The 16165-nt window shown below is 39.5% G+C and overlaps 3 protein-coding genes across 5 annotated transcripts in view; 2 read left to right on the top strand and 1 right to left on the bottom strand.

Annotated features, from left to right (window-relative positions):
* The first annotated feature begins 4 nt into the window (after window positions 1-4).
* Window positions 5-4913, top strand: LOC144657614 (urease accessory protein UreG-like). Its single transcript, XM_078517970.1, has 7 exons — window positions 5-174; window positions 1635-1798; window positions 2326-2450; window positions 2545-2641; window positions 2897-3044; window positions 3610-3713; window positions 4778-4913. The coding sequence occupies exons 1-7, from the start codon at window positions 135-137 to the stop codon at window positions 4907-4909; spliced, it is 810 nt and encodes a 269-aa protein (XP_078374096.1). The 5' UTR covers window positions 5-134; the 3' UTR covers window positions 4910-4913.
* On the bottom strand, window positions 3581-14708 carry LOC144657605 (uncharacterized). 2 transcript variants are annotated; one of them, XM_078517959.1, is made up of 9 exons: window positions 14590-14708; window positions 13033-13259; window positions 11925-12086; window positions 10428-10556; window positions 8569-8660; window positions 8345-8459; window positions 7326-7407; window positions 6000-6115; window positions 3581-5713 (listed from the first exon to the last, which is right to left on the bottom strand). In XM_078517959.1, exons 2-9 carry the CDS (start codon window positions 13195-13197, stop codon window positions 5642-5644), a joined length of 933 nt encoding a protein of 310 aa, XP_078374085.1. In that variant the 5' UTR covers window positions 13198-13259; window positions 14590-14708; the 3' UTR covers window positions 3581-5641. The 2 variants fall into 2 exon arrangements, with proteins under 2 accessions (XP_078374085.1, XP_078374086.1); XM_078517960.1 differs by having other exon boundaries at window positions 13033-13256; window positions 14590-14670.
* The window catches only part of LOC144657572 (uncharacterized), a 36224-nt gene continuing 33266 nt past the window's right edge, over window positions 13208-16165 (top strand). For both annotated transcript variants that reach the window (XR_013571578.1, XM_078517918.1), the window contains exon 1: window positions 13208-15858. Coding sequence is in view for 1 of the 2 variants with exons in the window: in XM_078517918.1 (XP_078374044.1) it covers window positions 15104-15858 (755 nt within the window). In the remaining variant the exon portion in view is untranslated. The remainder of the gene's footprint in view (window positions 15859-16165) is intronic.

The following is a 16165-nucleotide window of genomic DNA, read 5'->3' as shown; positions in this document are numbered from 1 at the left end:
ATTAGTGTGATGACCAAAGGGACTTAGCAACCATCAAATATGCTCGTCCCAGTACCCGCTCCTTTTGCACGGTGAAGGCCTGTTTGTTTTTCACCGCCCCGGTTCTGCAATATACCTTGTGCCACGTTTCTAACATGGAAGACAACGAGGAGAAACCTTGCAGCTTTATAAAAGGTATGGGAATGTAAAATATAGGTTTTTTATAAAAAATAGCTCGCATTAACTGCAAATCTGCCAATATACTCGATGAAATTCGCACCCCAATGATCTGAGGGTAAGAAAAACAAAGGTCCGGTCCACACTAGCGAGATAAATGGCAAGGTCACGCAAACTCAAAAAAGCACCTCGCGATGATGTTTAATGTCACCAGTGTGAACAACACGACATAGCATAACAGGAAGATGATGACATAAGAATAAGGACGACATAAGGGCGAACCTGCCGAGGGTTGTGGTACATGAAGTGGTGTTAAGTCATTGGGAAATATCCCTGTGCATAATATTAAGGATATTGTCCTTCCAAGCTAAAAGGGAGCATAATAAGTTCCCCCTGATACAGGTAGGATTGACCTGCAATGGGTCAAATCGATCAGCGATGACAGCTCCAGAAGCGGCTTACTTTGTTTTACTTGATTTTTAAAAATCAGCCTGCCCCGCCCATGCAACATGGTGTCTTTGAAGTTTGGTTGGTTTTTCCAATTTTTTACAAACTGGCGAAAAGCCGGTCACCTTTATAGGAAACGTGACATGATGACAGATTTTTAATCTAAAGCAAACACAAATTTGAACAAAATTTCACAAGTGCAACCTGGGCCTAAGGAAAAAAAACTGATCTTTTCTGTTTGTCGTCATGTCGCTAGCATGAACCAGGCCTAACACCATATGTGCATGCATGCTTAGCTTGATTAACTGTGCATCATAGTTGCTCAACTAGCCATGTAGCTGACACTATTGAATTATTATTTGCTAGTAAGCTTGCCATCTCTAAGATTGTTCAAATATAATGCACCTATCAATGTAAATCCCGCGGGGGAGGGGGGGGAGTGCGGGCCAGGGGTGGGGATTTGACAGAAAAGTAAAAATTGCAGTCAAGTTTCCGAGGGTGGGAAAAATATTTTTGTTCAAATGTACCTAAGAAGACCCACCCAGGGGCAGAATTCTAAAACAAACTAACAAGTACTTTCTACATACCTTTATTTTCTGTCAATCCAACCGTTTCGGTATTCATATTGAAAACAATTAAAGGTCACAGACGTTTTAGATTTCCCTGTCAGGATTGACCTACTCCAAATGTACTTGAAAGTAAAATATTCTTAAAATCGCTATTTTATGACTAAATGGCGTTAAAAGTGGCAGATAAATGCCAATGAAAAACTCAGAATCGTACCTTGCAATGAAGCATATGATTTTCAAAGCCACGAGAAGGAAGAACTTGGTAATCGGGTCTGAAGATTGGATCCAGGCGCTTCCCGGTCAAAGTCAAATGTCCCAACCCCCGGGACGCGACTCGCAGTCAAATGCCCGACAGAGGAGATCGTTCTTGTTGTCAAATCCCGTGCCTTTGCCCGCACTCCCCCCCCCCCCCCCACGGGATTTACATTGATAGGTGCATAAGACAGTCCCTCTTGTTTTCAGCTGGAAATATAAGCTCATCCCCTGAACATCATCATCATCATCACTCAGGAGGCCATGAACACAGCCATGGTGCCAATGAACATGGACATACCCATGAATTTATGTCTAACCCTGGCTTGTGGACAGAGAGAGACAAACTAGTGAACAGATCAGACTGGAAACAAGTAGGGTCTTGCTGTCATTTTTTGTGATCCATTTTTCTTTTCTGACTCGTAAAATTTATGTACCACACAAGGCGTAAGTGGTCCACATTTACTGGCACTGAAGACTTGTCCCCAGAGTCCACGATCCTTCTGGTATGCACTTGGGAATGAGACCTCCAGCCGGCTCCAACACCAGAAGTCTGTGATTCACAGACTCATTATCAAATATCATGGCTGAAATAACAGAATGAGTACTCTGTGCATGCTCGCAAATTGGGAGCGCCCAGCAGTCTCGATCCCTGGTGCAGACTAGAGGGATTGTAGGCTCTGGGGAGAAGAATGTCGCCATAAGTATGTTCGCCTAGGTGGAGTGAAGTTAAGTCAGTCTTCACAGCCTAAGGGTACAATATGATCTTACTAGGCAGAGACCCAGGATAATAGATATAGTACCAACTTCTAATAGACATCAGTAAAGAGAAGTACGGCTATCAGTGAGAAGAATTGAATATTGACATCAGGTATTTGGTTCAATGTTTTCTATCTTTCAGCGTGCTTTTACAGTTGGTATTGGTGGTCCAGTGGGGTCTGGTAAAACTGCTTTAGTCCTGGCTCTCTGTAGACATTTAAGGGATTCTCATGGAGTGTGTGTTGTTACAAATGACATTTTCACTAGGTAAATACACACTTAGGTATTGCAGAATTCTGAATTAACGATATTCAGAGATCATCTATTTCAGCGATTTTCAATAATTTATGATTTTTTTCAGGGAAGACTGGGAATTTCTTGTTAAAAATGAGGCATTGCCTGAGGAAAGGATGAGGGCGGTCGAGACAGGAGGTTGTCCCCATGCTGCTATTAGAGAAGTATGATGAAAAATCCCTTTAATTTTCTCTTAACGTTTATACTACAACAAGTCTTCACATGGGCTAAGTGGCTTCTGGAGCATTCTTTTTTCATCTTGATGAATCTATTCTAATTCATCACAAATACACCCACCATTGATGGTAGGGGCTTAACAGAGGAACTGCAAGGTTGAACAAACATATTTTGCTGAATCTTACAACCCAATTGGGTTTCTGAAACTATTTTTAGAAAGTCTGTTTTTAATTATTTAAAAGGATTTTTCACTTAACATGGAGGAGGTTAAAGACCTGACTAAAACATTCCAGCCAGATTTGGTGATAATTGAGTCGGGTGGTGACAACCTTGCAGCTAATTACAGCAGAGAACTGGCTGACTACATCATCTATGTCATTGATGTCGCAGGTTAGAACTTTCTGAGTGAATCATTGTACTTTCTGTTGAAATTTGTAAACAGATTATAAATGGTGCAGTTGTAAGCCACTTCTAAGCCTAATAGTATTTAATTTATAGATTGCTAATGGCCCAGTAACTTAGAAGGTCTTTTAAAATGGTTGAGAATAATTATTGCGTGCTGTGATTGGACGATTAGAACCCATTATAGTCCCAAAAGCACGCTGCATACATCATGCCAGTGCTTTATTGAGTTATAATGCACGTTGCTTACGTTTTGAGTTTAAGCGCGCACGATTTCTTTAACATTTTATTTCACAACATTGCACTAAACTAGTGCATTGTTGTGTTATATTATAAGCACTTGGGAATTTTTAAGAACACTCGAGAAGTGCGAGAAGCACTCGGCTATGCCTCATGCTTTTCTATGCATTTCTCGCTTGTTCTTAAAAATTTCCACATGCTTATATAACTCAATAATGTACACGGGCATGATTTTTATTTCTTTAATGAATGTACCCAGTCTCAATAATTCAAACAATGTTAGAAACAATTATTACTATTTATTGTTACTTAGGAGGGGACAAAGTTCCTCGCAAGGGAGGTCCAGGTATTACACAGAGTGACTTGCTAGTTATTAACAAAACTGATCTAGCTGACGCTGTTGGAGCAGATCTCAAGGTATTGTGAACAGTTTTGTAGTGTAGTGTAGCTCCTCTATGCACACTGCATGTATAGAGGAGCTACATAGATTAATTATCTCTAACATTGTAGCCTTCAATGCATGCAGAAAGATAATCTACCATTATAGGTCTGCCATGCCTGTAGAGAGCAAGGAAAGCTAGCGTGATAGGTCTGCAAAGCGTGCAGGACTGAGATATTTATATTCCAAAATTCAACAGTTTCATTTCCTTTCTACCTACAAACACTGTCACTGATTTCATAACACATCAACAGTTAGTTTACTCTATGTATCCTTAGCTTAATGCCTTTTGGTAGGGAGTGCAGTGATCGGATGGTTAGTGTGCCAGACTACGGATTGACTGGTCCAAATTGGCGCTGGGGGCCACCTGTAATAATAACTAGGCTTGTAGATGTTATGCATTTCATTAGAAACTAGCTATGGTGAATTGCAAAGCTGTGCAATTGAATGGCCTATGCAGGGCTTTCAGTAAGACCTGGCACTTGCCCAAGCTCTATGGGGTATTCAGTCCTGAATTACTGACCATGATTCATGCAGCTCCTTATAAAGGGGAGATAATTTTAGCTTCTCCTATTGCTCCGAAAGGTGCTGATAATAGTAGGACAGCAGGCTACTTCTTATGTTATGTAAAGCCCTGCTTATGCCATTATTGACTGGTTTTTTTTTGCAGTCATGCCAAGCAAAGTGTGCTCCCTTGAGGACATAAATGAATAATATTGATAATTTGAAAGTTAAATCAATAATGCATAACTGCCAATCAATGTTAAAATCTTGAAAGATTTAGTTTCTGATCACTACTGCCCAGTTTTGAAACAAAAAGAAGGCAAAAATTTGAATTAGTTTTACTATTTTGTTACATCTAATAAGCGTAAATTAAAACATATGGTCTCTGGTCAGAAAGTAAATATTTTTCTACAATTGATCGGCGCTATATGTATTCTTGAAATTGACTAATGTATGAAATAATCAATTCATTGACATACTTTTAAGGAGGCACGCTTGGCATGACTGTAAAATAATCAGATTTGCTTTGTGTCCTTAGGTAATGGAACGGGAATCTGCCATGATGCGCCAAAGTGGTCCAACCATTTTTGCCCAGGCAAAGCATCTTGTTGGTGTGAAGGAGATTGCAGATCTTATTCTAACTGCTTACAAGGAAACTGTAAAGCATTAACACACAACAAAAAGGCAAAGATCATGCTAGTCAAGAAAATTTATTTATGTTGCTTTCAAAAACACAGGGATATTGTTTTATGGGTATATTATGATGAAAATCATGGGCTTTAAGCCTGCAACTAAACAATAAAATAATAATCTACATGTACGTTTACCGTTAAAACTGGAAGATGAGCTGTATTCTATATTAAAAAATATTCTATTCTAAAAGAATTCAAAATGATGCAAATGTTCTACTTTTGTATGTTGTGGGTTTGTGCATTTTTATGTAATATTAATTGATTGAATTTATTTTAATTAATAAAATGCTTGTTTAAACTCTGTGGCTGAATCTTTTTGGCATTTATGATTATTAATAGTTATTATAATTGTTAACAATGAATATCACATTTTATCTAGTCTGGTGAACCATAAAATATGGCACTTTCAAGACAATTAATAAAAATGTTATTGAAAACATCGAAAACATACATTATGGGTTTGTTCACTATCAATAAAAGTTATTATTGTTAACAATGAGTGTCACATTTTACCTAGTCTAGTAACCATAAAATATGGCACTTGACAATTAATAAAAAATGTTATTGAAAACATACATAATTATGGGTTTGTTCACTATCAATAATTATTGGTGAAGTTTTATAAAACTAGAGATGACTGTGTCTTGTATGTGTATTTGTAACCTTGCAAAGCAAACTGCATACAAACTACTTTTCATTTGACAATGTTCTCATTTAATGAGTGGATCTCCTCCAAGCCTTGGTATAATATCTTGAATGACAGTTCTAAAAAAGGAGTATGCCTGAAGCAGCAAAAGACAATTATAATGTTATAAATTATAATATAAAACTATTTTTAAAATTGGGAGATGAAAGGAAATAAAAAATAAAAAACACTGTCTCAAAATAAGAGACGTTTGTTTGGACTTTGAACCATGTTTCAAAGAAGTCCATCCCTGCTTTAAACAAGACCAAGTAGATTTACAAACAAAGACTGGTTACTAACTAAAGGTGGCTTTTGATTCAAGGTAAATGTTTTACCACAGGTTGTCAGCCTTAACTAGTCCATCACTTTAGCCTAGCATTTACCTGTTCTGTGCTTTGTGAAGTTACAAGTTTGATGACAACACCATCGCACAGTGTTGGGTCAATAATACTCGCATATGCAATCAAATCTTTCCTAGCAGTGCTCATGTCGTTACATTCTGTGGAGACAATTTATTTAAATTGAGATCAGTCAGTTCTGGAAGGACATACCACTTGATGGCACATTTGTCTTCATCTTGAAGTTGCTAAGCAACCTCATGCCTCGATGGTGTGGCAACTTTCAGAGAACTCTTGAATGCTGACCCTTTAGCTATTGTTTAAGAGTTCTTCCACTGCCATTTGATAAAATTAAAATGGGGCACATCTCTCTGTCTGATTGTAAATATACACCAAATGGTGTAAAATCATCTTTAAGAAAAAGATGAGAAAACAAAAACAGACAGCTAGTAAAAGTGGATAAATCCAAACCATGCATGAAAACCAGGACCTTTTTTAGTTGCCTTACGTATCCTCTTGCAATCCTTTTTACTGACATACATAACTTATATGATTTATAAAATGTTCTAAATTTGCCAGTAGCTACATTATTTAGTTCAGTTCATATAGTAGCTCTTGCAAGGCCTTCCATGAATGACATGCAATGCTTTGATAGAAAACTTAGAAGGACAAACAGCATGGACAATGTCCCTAAGGCCCAAAAACAATTAGCAACTGCCACACTAGAGGACCAGTCGAGAGGTGCTACACTACTCAGGGATCACACGCCACAAAAAAAAGCCAGAACTAGGGACAAAAGCATGGACAATGTCCCTAAGGCCCAAAAACAATTAGCAACTGCCACACTAGAGGGCCAGTCGAGAGGTGCTACACTACTCAGGGATGTACCTAAGAAAACGCTAAGCTGGCTCACCACCAAGGCCAACTGTTGCTGTAATCTTTGTATCGATTAGTTTACCTTTTTAAATTTTATTGTCTATATAGTTCTTAAATTTTATAGTCTAGTTTTTCAATTTTAAATGTTATAGTCTAATTATTGTATTTTTTTTTGGAATGAATAGATAATCATATTTAAATTTTTTACATTGTAATTTTTAAAATACACGTTCACTTTTAAACGAGCCCCTGGCTCATTGGTGATATGTGTTACTTTAAATAAAGTACTTTACTTTACTTTTAAACTTTAACAAGCAGCTTGTCAGCTCTAAAAGTTTACCTTAGTCTTAGTTTTTATGTGAAAATTCAGCTGGACTTAAGTTCTCTTTCAGCAGGTGAAATTAACCGGCACCCAGCTGGGCTTAGCGACAACCCTGACTACAGCCTTTGGGACGAGTGAGTATAATATGTAAGTGCTTATATTGCGAGTCTTACTTGTGAGTGCGCAGACTTTATCTTTTATTTTCTTCTTGATTTCTTTAAAATATGGACCGATGAAAACACAGCTTCCCAGCACCTGAATGTGAAGATAACCAGTAATTTTTAAAAAAAAAAAATTAATATTGTTATTTTCTTTTACAGATCAGGAAGCTCATCTGACCTAGTTGTGCAGATAATTAACATGCTCAGCTATAACTTAATCCACAGGGCTGCAGTCCATGCAGGACAGCAGCACATAAGGTGCAATTTACTTAAAGATCATCAAAAATGAATCCTCTGGTGTGCAAGTTGAAAGCAAGAAATGTTAAAGAACATTGCAGCCATTTTATATTACTATTCAGTTTTCTTTTTATTGTGTTTCATTCTTACTTGCTTCTCATGTGATTTTGCACAACAGAGAAGTTTGAACGTTCCTAGACAAAAAATCTTGAGAAAAGCTTAAAATTATTAATTTTGAGAGGGTTTTTGCTTAAGACATTAGAAACATAGCCTGCCAAAAGGCTCCTGAGTGGGTTAATGCTTGCGTAAGCCGAGCAGGGCCTGAGTGGGAGAATGGGGCACACTTGGCTTCGATCAGCTCGCATAACCCCACTTGGGAGCCTATTCGCTAGACTACGAGCAGTCCCTATTTTTTCACATGAATCAAAGCGAAAAAATAAATGACCGTGCGAAAAATGGAGACAAGGTGGGGTGAGGCGAGAAGCCAAAGATTATATTTTCGCTTCTCGCCTTGCCCCGCCCTGTGTCCTTTATTTGCATGGTCATTTTATTTTTTCACTTCACACTTGACAGACTCTGCGAAAAGAAATAGGGACTGCTCGTAGGCTATATTTTTTAAAAAAATATAAAAAAAAAAAAAAAAACAAAAGAAACAAAAAAACCTTATAATCTGTATTTTCTATGATGGTATAAAGAAACATAGCACACGTTTTACCAGGTTTACACAGCTTTTCAGAAACAATTTTGATTAATTAAGATATTAATATGTAAAATCATTATCAATGACTATTTACCATTGTGTTGCACATGGATTCCTTCAGAGAAAGATAACTATTTCCACTACTGAGGCAGATTGAATCTCCGAACACCAACTTCCCATCCACAAAGATTCTGTTGTGACTCTTGTAACTACACAGTCAATCAGATAGTCAGAATGTTATAAAACAATATATAATTGTAATGATCAAAAACTAGACTTTTAAATAATAACTCTGTTACTTTAAATGACTTTTATCACCTAATCATATCCCAGACTTCTCCAAGAGCCACACGTCCAGCAGTGAACCAATCAAGAACTACGACACTACCATTTGAAGTTAGCTCAAAATCCTGCAAGGCACCAATTAAAACATGTTGAATAAGTCAATGGTTTAGCATCACAAATAGTAACTTATTGCGGGCCCAAGAGAGGCCCGCAACCCTAATCTTGACAGTGACCAGCGGATTGCGCGTTTTACGCGTGCGCGCCACGTTTATAAACCAGGACCGAACCGGAAGTTGAAAATTTTTGTTCTTCCACTAAGCACGATCGGAATGCGAAAATGTGTTGATCACAACAGTTTGTCGTAACACCGGAAGAGAAAAATCTGTTCTCCAAGAGCGATATTTTAAAAACAGCTTGTCACATTAGATAAACCTTGTGACATTGAAGGCGTTATGTGTTGCTTTTGAGAACATTTGCTGTGATTGTATCACAGATAAATCACGGTAAAGCGAATGATTCCAACAACGGTTATTGTCGAGAAATTCGTTATAACACTGACAACATAGCGAGTTTACCGACTGAGAAAAATCACATCTAAATTCACACCGCACCGCGTGCGAAAAATCCTTGCGTGACGCGTTCCTCAGAATAATTGTCTATTATCCATTTGATCATTTCAGTCCTCCTTGTTCAGTCGTTTATTTATAATTATCGGCACTGCCTACCAGTACCTTGTCTAAGTGCGTCAACGCCCACACTTTCTAACCTGTGGTTACCACTAGTTAGTATGTATTAATTTAAGGTAAATGTATTTAAAGATGGTGACAGTTAATTATAGTCAAATATCCACAAATGGACACCTCCCATAGGCGGACACTTTCCCTAGGCAGACACCACCCTTAAGTGGCCACTGAGGTATGGTCCCAGTCACATGCAAACACTGACAATGATTTTTAACCTCCCATATATCTAAACATACACTTTTGGGACTTGAAAGGGATGTTCCACTGTATAAAAATCAGAATGACCACAATGATGCAGTGATATCAAGAGGACGGCAATATAGTGAATGATGAGGCTAATGACCATGGATGATGGTGACAGTGATAATTACGTGAACAGTGGATCAAGCAAGGAGTATTTTAATAAAGGATGCATTGGATCGACCTTGATCCAGAAATATACCCCGTAAGAATGTCGTCTGGACAACAAAGATTGTTATGAAGATGATGATTATGGTGACAGCAATGGCTGCGGTCACATCTACGACGTAACTAAAGTTTAACTATAGTTAGTCTCAAGTTAGGTGACGCATACCTAACTATATAGTGCTTTCTGTCGTCTTTGCGGTCACACCAATGCAGTTAACTATAGTTAGTTCTGTTAGGTTGTGAATAATTTGGTATTTAAATTAGTTCATGACAGCCCTTGTGGTTTATTTGTGTCCAGGTGTTCCTCTATTTTTTCTATTTTTGCACGGCATTTCGGCGTTGAAGAAAATAAAATGAAGTAGGGATGCTAGAAACCGAGAATTCAAGCTTTATTTTTGCTAACATTGATGATATGTAATTTCTTGGCATGTTGTTTTTCTTGTTTTCCTTCTCTTGACGCTTTGTTTTGCATATTTTGTTCATCTCCACGTGCGAAAGAATTGTCGCATTCTGATTGGCTTTTCGTTTGTAAACTTAAGACTAACCCATGAACCTTGCTTGGGTATAACTATAGTTAGTGGGTATTGTTTTGGATCAGCGGGCGTAATTTTCTAACTATAGTTAGGGCGAACGAGGCGGTCACATATCGAAATAGCTAACTAATAAACTATTAATATAACGGCGTCCTAACTATAGTTAGCAGTCTAGATGTGACCGCAGCCAATGAATGACAGCTCTTACCTGTTTTTGGTGATAGATGGCATTTTTAAAGCAGACCACAGGATCTGGAAGAACTGCCAGAAGTCCTCCATCAGCAACCAGGCCTTTTAATCCCTGCTGTGTGACCAAGCCCTCCTCTGACTTGTAAACCTTAACGTTAAAAGTAGTCACAGCATTATGATCAAGAAAGCTCAGCTCAAAGCATGAATGGCTATTACCCTTACCGTAAGTAAGAGAGTGAGTGAGCGAGGCCCAATAGGATGGAGGGGGGGGGGGAACTCCCATATAAAAGAGACACTCACAGGGATGCTAATTGTCTTGCAAGCTCTCTTAATGGACACTCTTGTAAGCGGACAGCTCTACTTACGGCCGCCTTGTTTGAAACCCTGTTGTAACTCCCATACAAACTCTGTATTTTTACATTCTCGTAACTGGACATTCCTGTAAGCGGCCGTGGACACTTTCAGAGATTACGACTTAGACTTTTTCTTTGTTTTTAAGCTACCGTAAGGGGACACCCCAAAGAAAATTATGTTAACAACCTCTGTAAATTGTTTTTATCAGTCAACTTCACATCGCCATTCGTGACAATGATTTTACAGTAATTACAAGACCACATTTCAGTGCTTGTTTTGTCGTCATCTACGTCCGTCCGGTTATTGTTAGCTGGGCAAGCTCTCGTAAGCCACCATATATCCCCTACACCTCTAGTGGCCACTTACGAGAACCATTCTCTTAAGCGGCCAGCTCTGGTTACGGACACTTTTTTCGCGTCCAGAGGGTGTCCGCCTACGAGAGCTTCGACTGTAATGGATTTTGTTCTCACTTAGTGTGTCCAGGTCAGAACCGCCATCTCAAGGTCTTGTTTAGGGGAGAAATATATAGTAAAAGGCAATCAAACTGAGTTGCCAGTCTAGACTGATCAAGCACAAAAAAGAGTGAGGGAGCAAGAGGCCCTGCCAGGGGGTTCCCGTGTCGCTTGTATTAATTTAAAAATGCGCCGTGTCGCTGTTTTATCAAAATTCACATCGCTGTCGATAGTAAAATTGAAGGAAAACTGCTTGTCGTTGTTGGAATTTAAGTTTTTATCAAAGGGTTGTCGTTTGTCGTATTTTATGTGCTGTCGCTACTTTTTGGGCCATGTCGCTTGTCGGAATTTACCCTGGCAGGGCCTCGATCAAGTGTGGAAGTTAACAATGTGATGATGAGCAAGTGAGTGACTATAATGTAATGTATATGAAATGATTCATATATGAACTGCGGGTGTATATGAAAGTGATAAATGATCGTCACAGTGAAGTTCCAATTTAAGCAATTGGATAAAGAAGCCTGAAAAAAATTCAGGGCTTCAACGCCACACTGAAGCCACATACTGAAGCCCTGAATTTTTTTTCAGGTTTCTTTATCCAATTGCTTAAATTGGAACTTCACTGCGACGATCATTTATCACTTTGAGTGACTATAATGACATGTACACACAGGCACGGTATGACTAGTGTCCTGAACCCTAATATTTACCTTTGTTGAAGCCTGAGTGGTTACTACCACCGTGCAGTGCTCTCCAACCTTAACATCAAGAGAGACGTTATCTCCTTCGACAAGCCCACCACCAAATGTGATGACGTACAGCCACTGACAGCTTGGTACTGAAGATGCAAAACCTGGTACAAGCAACTTTAACTGTGAAAGAATCAAAAGTAATTACCGGTAAATAATTAAAAAAAAAAAACGAGATGAATTGCTTAATATAAATCTTGGATCAGAAAACATATTTTAACCTTTCAGGGTCTGGAAGGGGGTATTTTCGGGATCCGGGATTGGACCAAAATACAGTGAGGGATTCGGGAAAACGCAAGATATCTTGACGGGATTCGGGATTTCACTGCTCTCCAGGAAGTGGGATTAATCGAAATTTCGGCACGGGATGCAGGATTTTTAAGCTTTCTGTCGGGAAATCGTCACGACACAAATTGACGTTCAAGCAGCGAACGCGAATCAACCGGGCGAGCACGCGGTGTATCGTTTCAGATAGACGCGGTCGACACTGTTTCTGTAAACTTCTTTAGTGCTCTTTTATCATACTGAGGTATGAAAAGCTATTTCCTTTTTTGCACGCGTAAGTTCAAAATATCAATCGAAAGCGCCAATCTACATCTTACATTTCTAGCTTTTGCAGAAATTAATCTTCCGTTAGATTTTTTTTTTTTGGGGGGGGGAGGTGGGGGAGAAAAAACGGGATTCGGGATAGCCATTTTAAAAAATGCGGAATGCGGGATTTTCGTAAAAGGAGCGGGAATGCGGGATCAGGACCCCCCTTCCAGACCCTGACCATTGAATCAGCTAACACATTGCCAAGAACATGTTGGTCACCGTACTACTAACACTGTGGTGAGACAGTGCGGGGAATGCATCAGGTTTATTATGGGCATATTTGACAGGGGCATGGGTAGGATCTTATTGTCATTTAACTGGAGGGATTTTTGCATCCAATTTGTGAGGGTGTTGTTTTGAAAGTTTATTGTAAATTATAACATGATTGTAGTTTAGTAATTATATTGAATATCGGCCAGGGTAATCATGATAGACTTAATGTATACAAAAAGATAGTTTTGTTAGCAGTTCTTACTGGATAAGTGTACTGTAGTTTTGTGTTTGTAACTTTGTGGCCTCCACTGGGTTCTTCATCTTTGTTTGCAACTGGAGAGCAGCAAAACTCTGCAAAACCCTTCACCGCCTTACGTCTGTCTCTTTGACCATCATAGACAGCATGTTCGCCATCCTTAGATAACATAGATCTGAATTCTATTTACTCTCAGACACTTTAGAACTGTTCAGCCCAGTCCATGGAAACTGCTGAAATGAAAATCCGGTGTATATTCAATTTACTATCAAAGACTGTTGTAAACTCATTCTTGTACCTCTAGTCTTTGTTCCTTACTATGTACACTTGACGAAACAACTCTCGAAAGTTCTGTTGTAGGATTGAATCTGATTGGCTTGCAGGAAGTAAAACACCAAAAAGTTTGTTGGTCAGGCTTTTAAAAGCTTGGCATGCGAAATTCAATCAGAAGTCCGATTTTTTCGGACTTCAAATCAGAACTTTCCAGGGTTGCTCATATCTCGATAGCTGGTCATATCAAGGGGAACCATGACCCTAGGTACCTGCAGGATGGTTGTAAACTTTGACAAATACTTGGGAGAGAGGGAGTGGTAAGATCCATGGGTACCACCACATGTGGGCCAAACAGGTAATCTAAATGGTACAGGAAGGGGTCCCATTTTTGACCTTCCAGGAGGGTCCTCAAAGGTGGGGCATAAATCCCATTCTCCCAGCCAAAACCCCATTTCCCAGCCTATTGTTTTCCCAAATTTTCAAAATCCCAGTCTTAGTTCTATTGTTTTCTGTCTACGATTCCCAGTCCCATTGACCCAAATCCCATTTTCCCAATGATATTTTGCCCAAATGCCAGTTTCCGGTTTAGGACCCTCTTCCAGGTCTATGATGAAGCTCTAATATGGACCTTTCTACATGAAGACCTTCGGGATCCATGGAGTGTACCTTTTCACAAATTTACCGGTATATCAAAATAAAAGACAATTCCGTCCCTTATTTTGCCAGCTTTTTGTCAGTATAAATCTACGAAGCCCATTACTTGTTAGCCTCTCATGCAGTCATTCTTAGGGGCGATTGTGTTTCGCTCCTGTGGGGAGGAGTGAAACACGAATGCCCCTAAGAACAACTGTGCGGGAGGCTAATTACTTGTCAGAAAACAAGACACCCAGGACCGAGGAGATAGTAAATGAGAAATAATCTGTTAAATAAAGACCCCAGCAGACCACCCCTACTCAAATGTTTTTCAAGAATTAGAATACCTCCCCTTCATCCAGGCAAATACCTCATTGGGGGGGGGGGAGGGGGGCAGTGATTAGCTGAACTATTAACTTTGGTAAGAATTTTCTACGTCTTCGTTGATCCTACATGGAAAACTTAACTTTAACCAATTCTAGCCTCTGAACTGAAGCCGTGTTTGAGACTTGGATCTTGCAATGATCATCAGCGGAAGGTCACGGAACCATCTTCAACTCCAATTTAAAAATTAAATACTGCAAGTTTTGCATCTGTCTATTTAGCTTGCATTAAAACACTACTTAAGTCATATTTAGACGACAAAGATTTTCTTACCTTGCAAATAAATATGAAACTCTCGCAGCGCAGTTTTCGTTCATCCGCGCCGCGCCAAAAAATCCACCAAAATGTCCCAAAACCAGGGACATCAAAAGTTCGCTTACATCGAGTAAGAGCCTCATTCTCGAGGCAGCAAATTTCCTATGGGGACCATAGATGGGAGACAGGAAGAATTCGTTTGGCACGAAAATAAAACAAATTGGCTCTCATGAAAGATAACATGAACTTAAAATAGATTTTTTAAATATAAACAATGAATTAGTTTAAATGTAAAGAAAGTTCCGTTTATAATATTTACTTAGACATTTACTTTGCACCCTCCCCTCCCCCCACGGCCTCCCACAAATTTCATTTGTCCCCAGTTTTCGCTCGGTACAGTGGTCGATGACAAACATGGCGGATACATTTGGTGTTTTCACGTCAAGACAAGGCAGATCGAGACTGCTAAATTGCAAAGCTTAGATGCATAAATAGTTTTGATCTCTGGATTTTATACTTCTCGCTTTCCATAATGGTCCGGGTGCTTCTTTTTCATTACTTCAAAGCTCAACGAGTCTTCTTCGATTCTTTCCAACCAACTACACTCGCCTCTACGAAGGACTATCTGTTTCTCGCGACAGGAGAAATGAAGATCTTTGTCTACTCGTTGGAGCAACAGAATTTTCCTTTACTGTGCCAGTTTCCAACCATGGCGAAGCCAGTCAAGTTGATTTGCAACGAGAAGGCGAAATGCGTCCTCACCATTGAAAGTACAAGTCGAAGAAAAAACTCTAGGGCTGGCACTAAGCTAAAGGTTCACAAAAATTCACGGGCTTACTTCAACTGGTTCAAAGCTAATCCTGACGAGGCTGTACGCACTTATGTGGCGGGGCATTCTCGTTTTCAAAGCCAGCAAACTGAAACAAACTGCAAAGCTTTCCTTGCTTTGGAAATTCCAACCCAGTTTAACGTTAGCTCTATTTGTTGTTGTCCAACAAGTGGGAATATCGCTATTGCAAGCGAGAGGAAAGTGAGCGTATTCAGATGGAATGGTAATATAACAGCCGGTTGCTCCGACACTTATGCGACATCACATGACATGGAACATTTTCTGGACATTGAACCAAGTATGGCTGTCAAAGCAGTGGTCCTGAGTGACTCCTACCTAGCACTGAGGTCTAATCTAGATGTGCAGATCCTCAAGCTTGTGTTTACTTCTGAGAGAGAGTCTGTGTCAACGAGCACAAGTGGGAAAAGCATAAGCTCCGAAACAGCTTTGCAAAATAGGTATTGTCACTGGACTGATTGATAACACCCTGTTTATATCATAAAGGGAAGTGGTGGCCTAATGGTTACTGCATTAGCTAGACTCCAGATTGAGCGGTCTGGATTTGAGCCTTGTTTAGGGCACCATGTTGTGTTATTGGGCAAGACACTTTACTCTCATAGTGCCTCTCTTCACCCAGTGTATAAATGGGTACTGGCAAATTAACTGCTAGGGGGTAACCCTGGGATGGACTCATAGCATTCCATCCAGTGGGTGGGGGTGGGGTGGCAGTGGTGGGGAAGAAATACTCCTGGTCTCTTCATACTA

This window comes from Oculina patagonica, chromosome 6 (assembly GCF_052425735.1).
Source record: "Oculina patagonica isolate OP01 chromosome 6, crgOcupat, whole genome shotgun sequence".
NCBI lineage: Eukaryota > Metazoa > Cnidaria > Anthozoa > Scleractinia > Oculinidae > Oculina > Oculina patagonica.
This window is presented reverse-complemented; position numbering and strand designations above follow the sequence as displayed.

Excerpts from the sequence above, each read along its gene's own strand:
- LOC144657614 (XM_078517970.1), top strand. The coding sequence starts at position 135 with ATGGAAGACAACGAGGAGAAACCTTGCAGCTTTATAAAAG. Across the intron at positions 3,045-3,609 it reads CTATGTCATTGATGTCGCAG|GAGGGGACAAAGTTCCTCGC; the intron begins GTTAGAACTTTC and ends ATTGTTACTTAG. Across the intron at positions 3,714-4,777 it reads CTGTTGGAGCAGATCTCAAG|GTAATGGAACGGGAATCTGC; the intron begins GTATTGTGAACA and ends TTGTGTCCTTAG.
- LOC144657605 (XM_078517959.1), bottom strand. The coding sequence starts at position 13,197 with ATGTTATCTAAGGATGGCGAACATGCTGTCTATGATGGTCAAAGAGAC. Across the intron at positions 8,661-10,427 it reads CCATCTATCACCAAAAACAG|GATTTTGAGCTAACTTCAAA; the intron begins GTAAGAGCTGTC and ends GGTGCCTTGCAG. Across the intron at positions 5,714-5,999 it reads CTTCACAAAGCACAGAACAG|GCATACTCCTTTTTTAGAAC; the intron begins GTAAATGCTAGG and ends TTGCTGCTTCAG.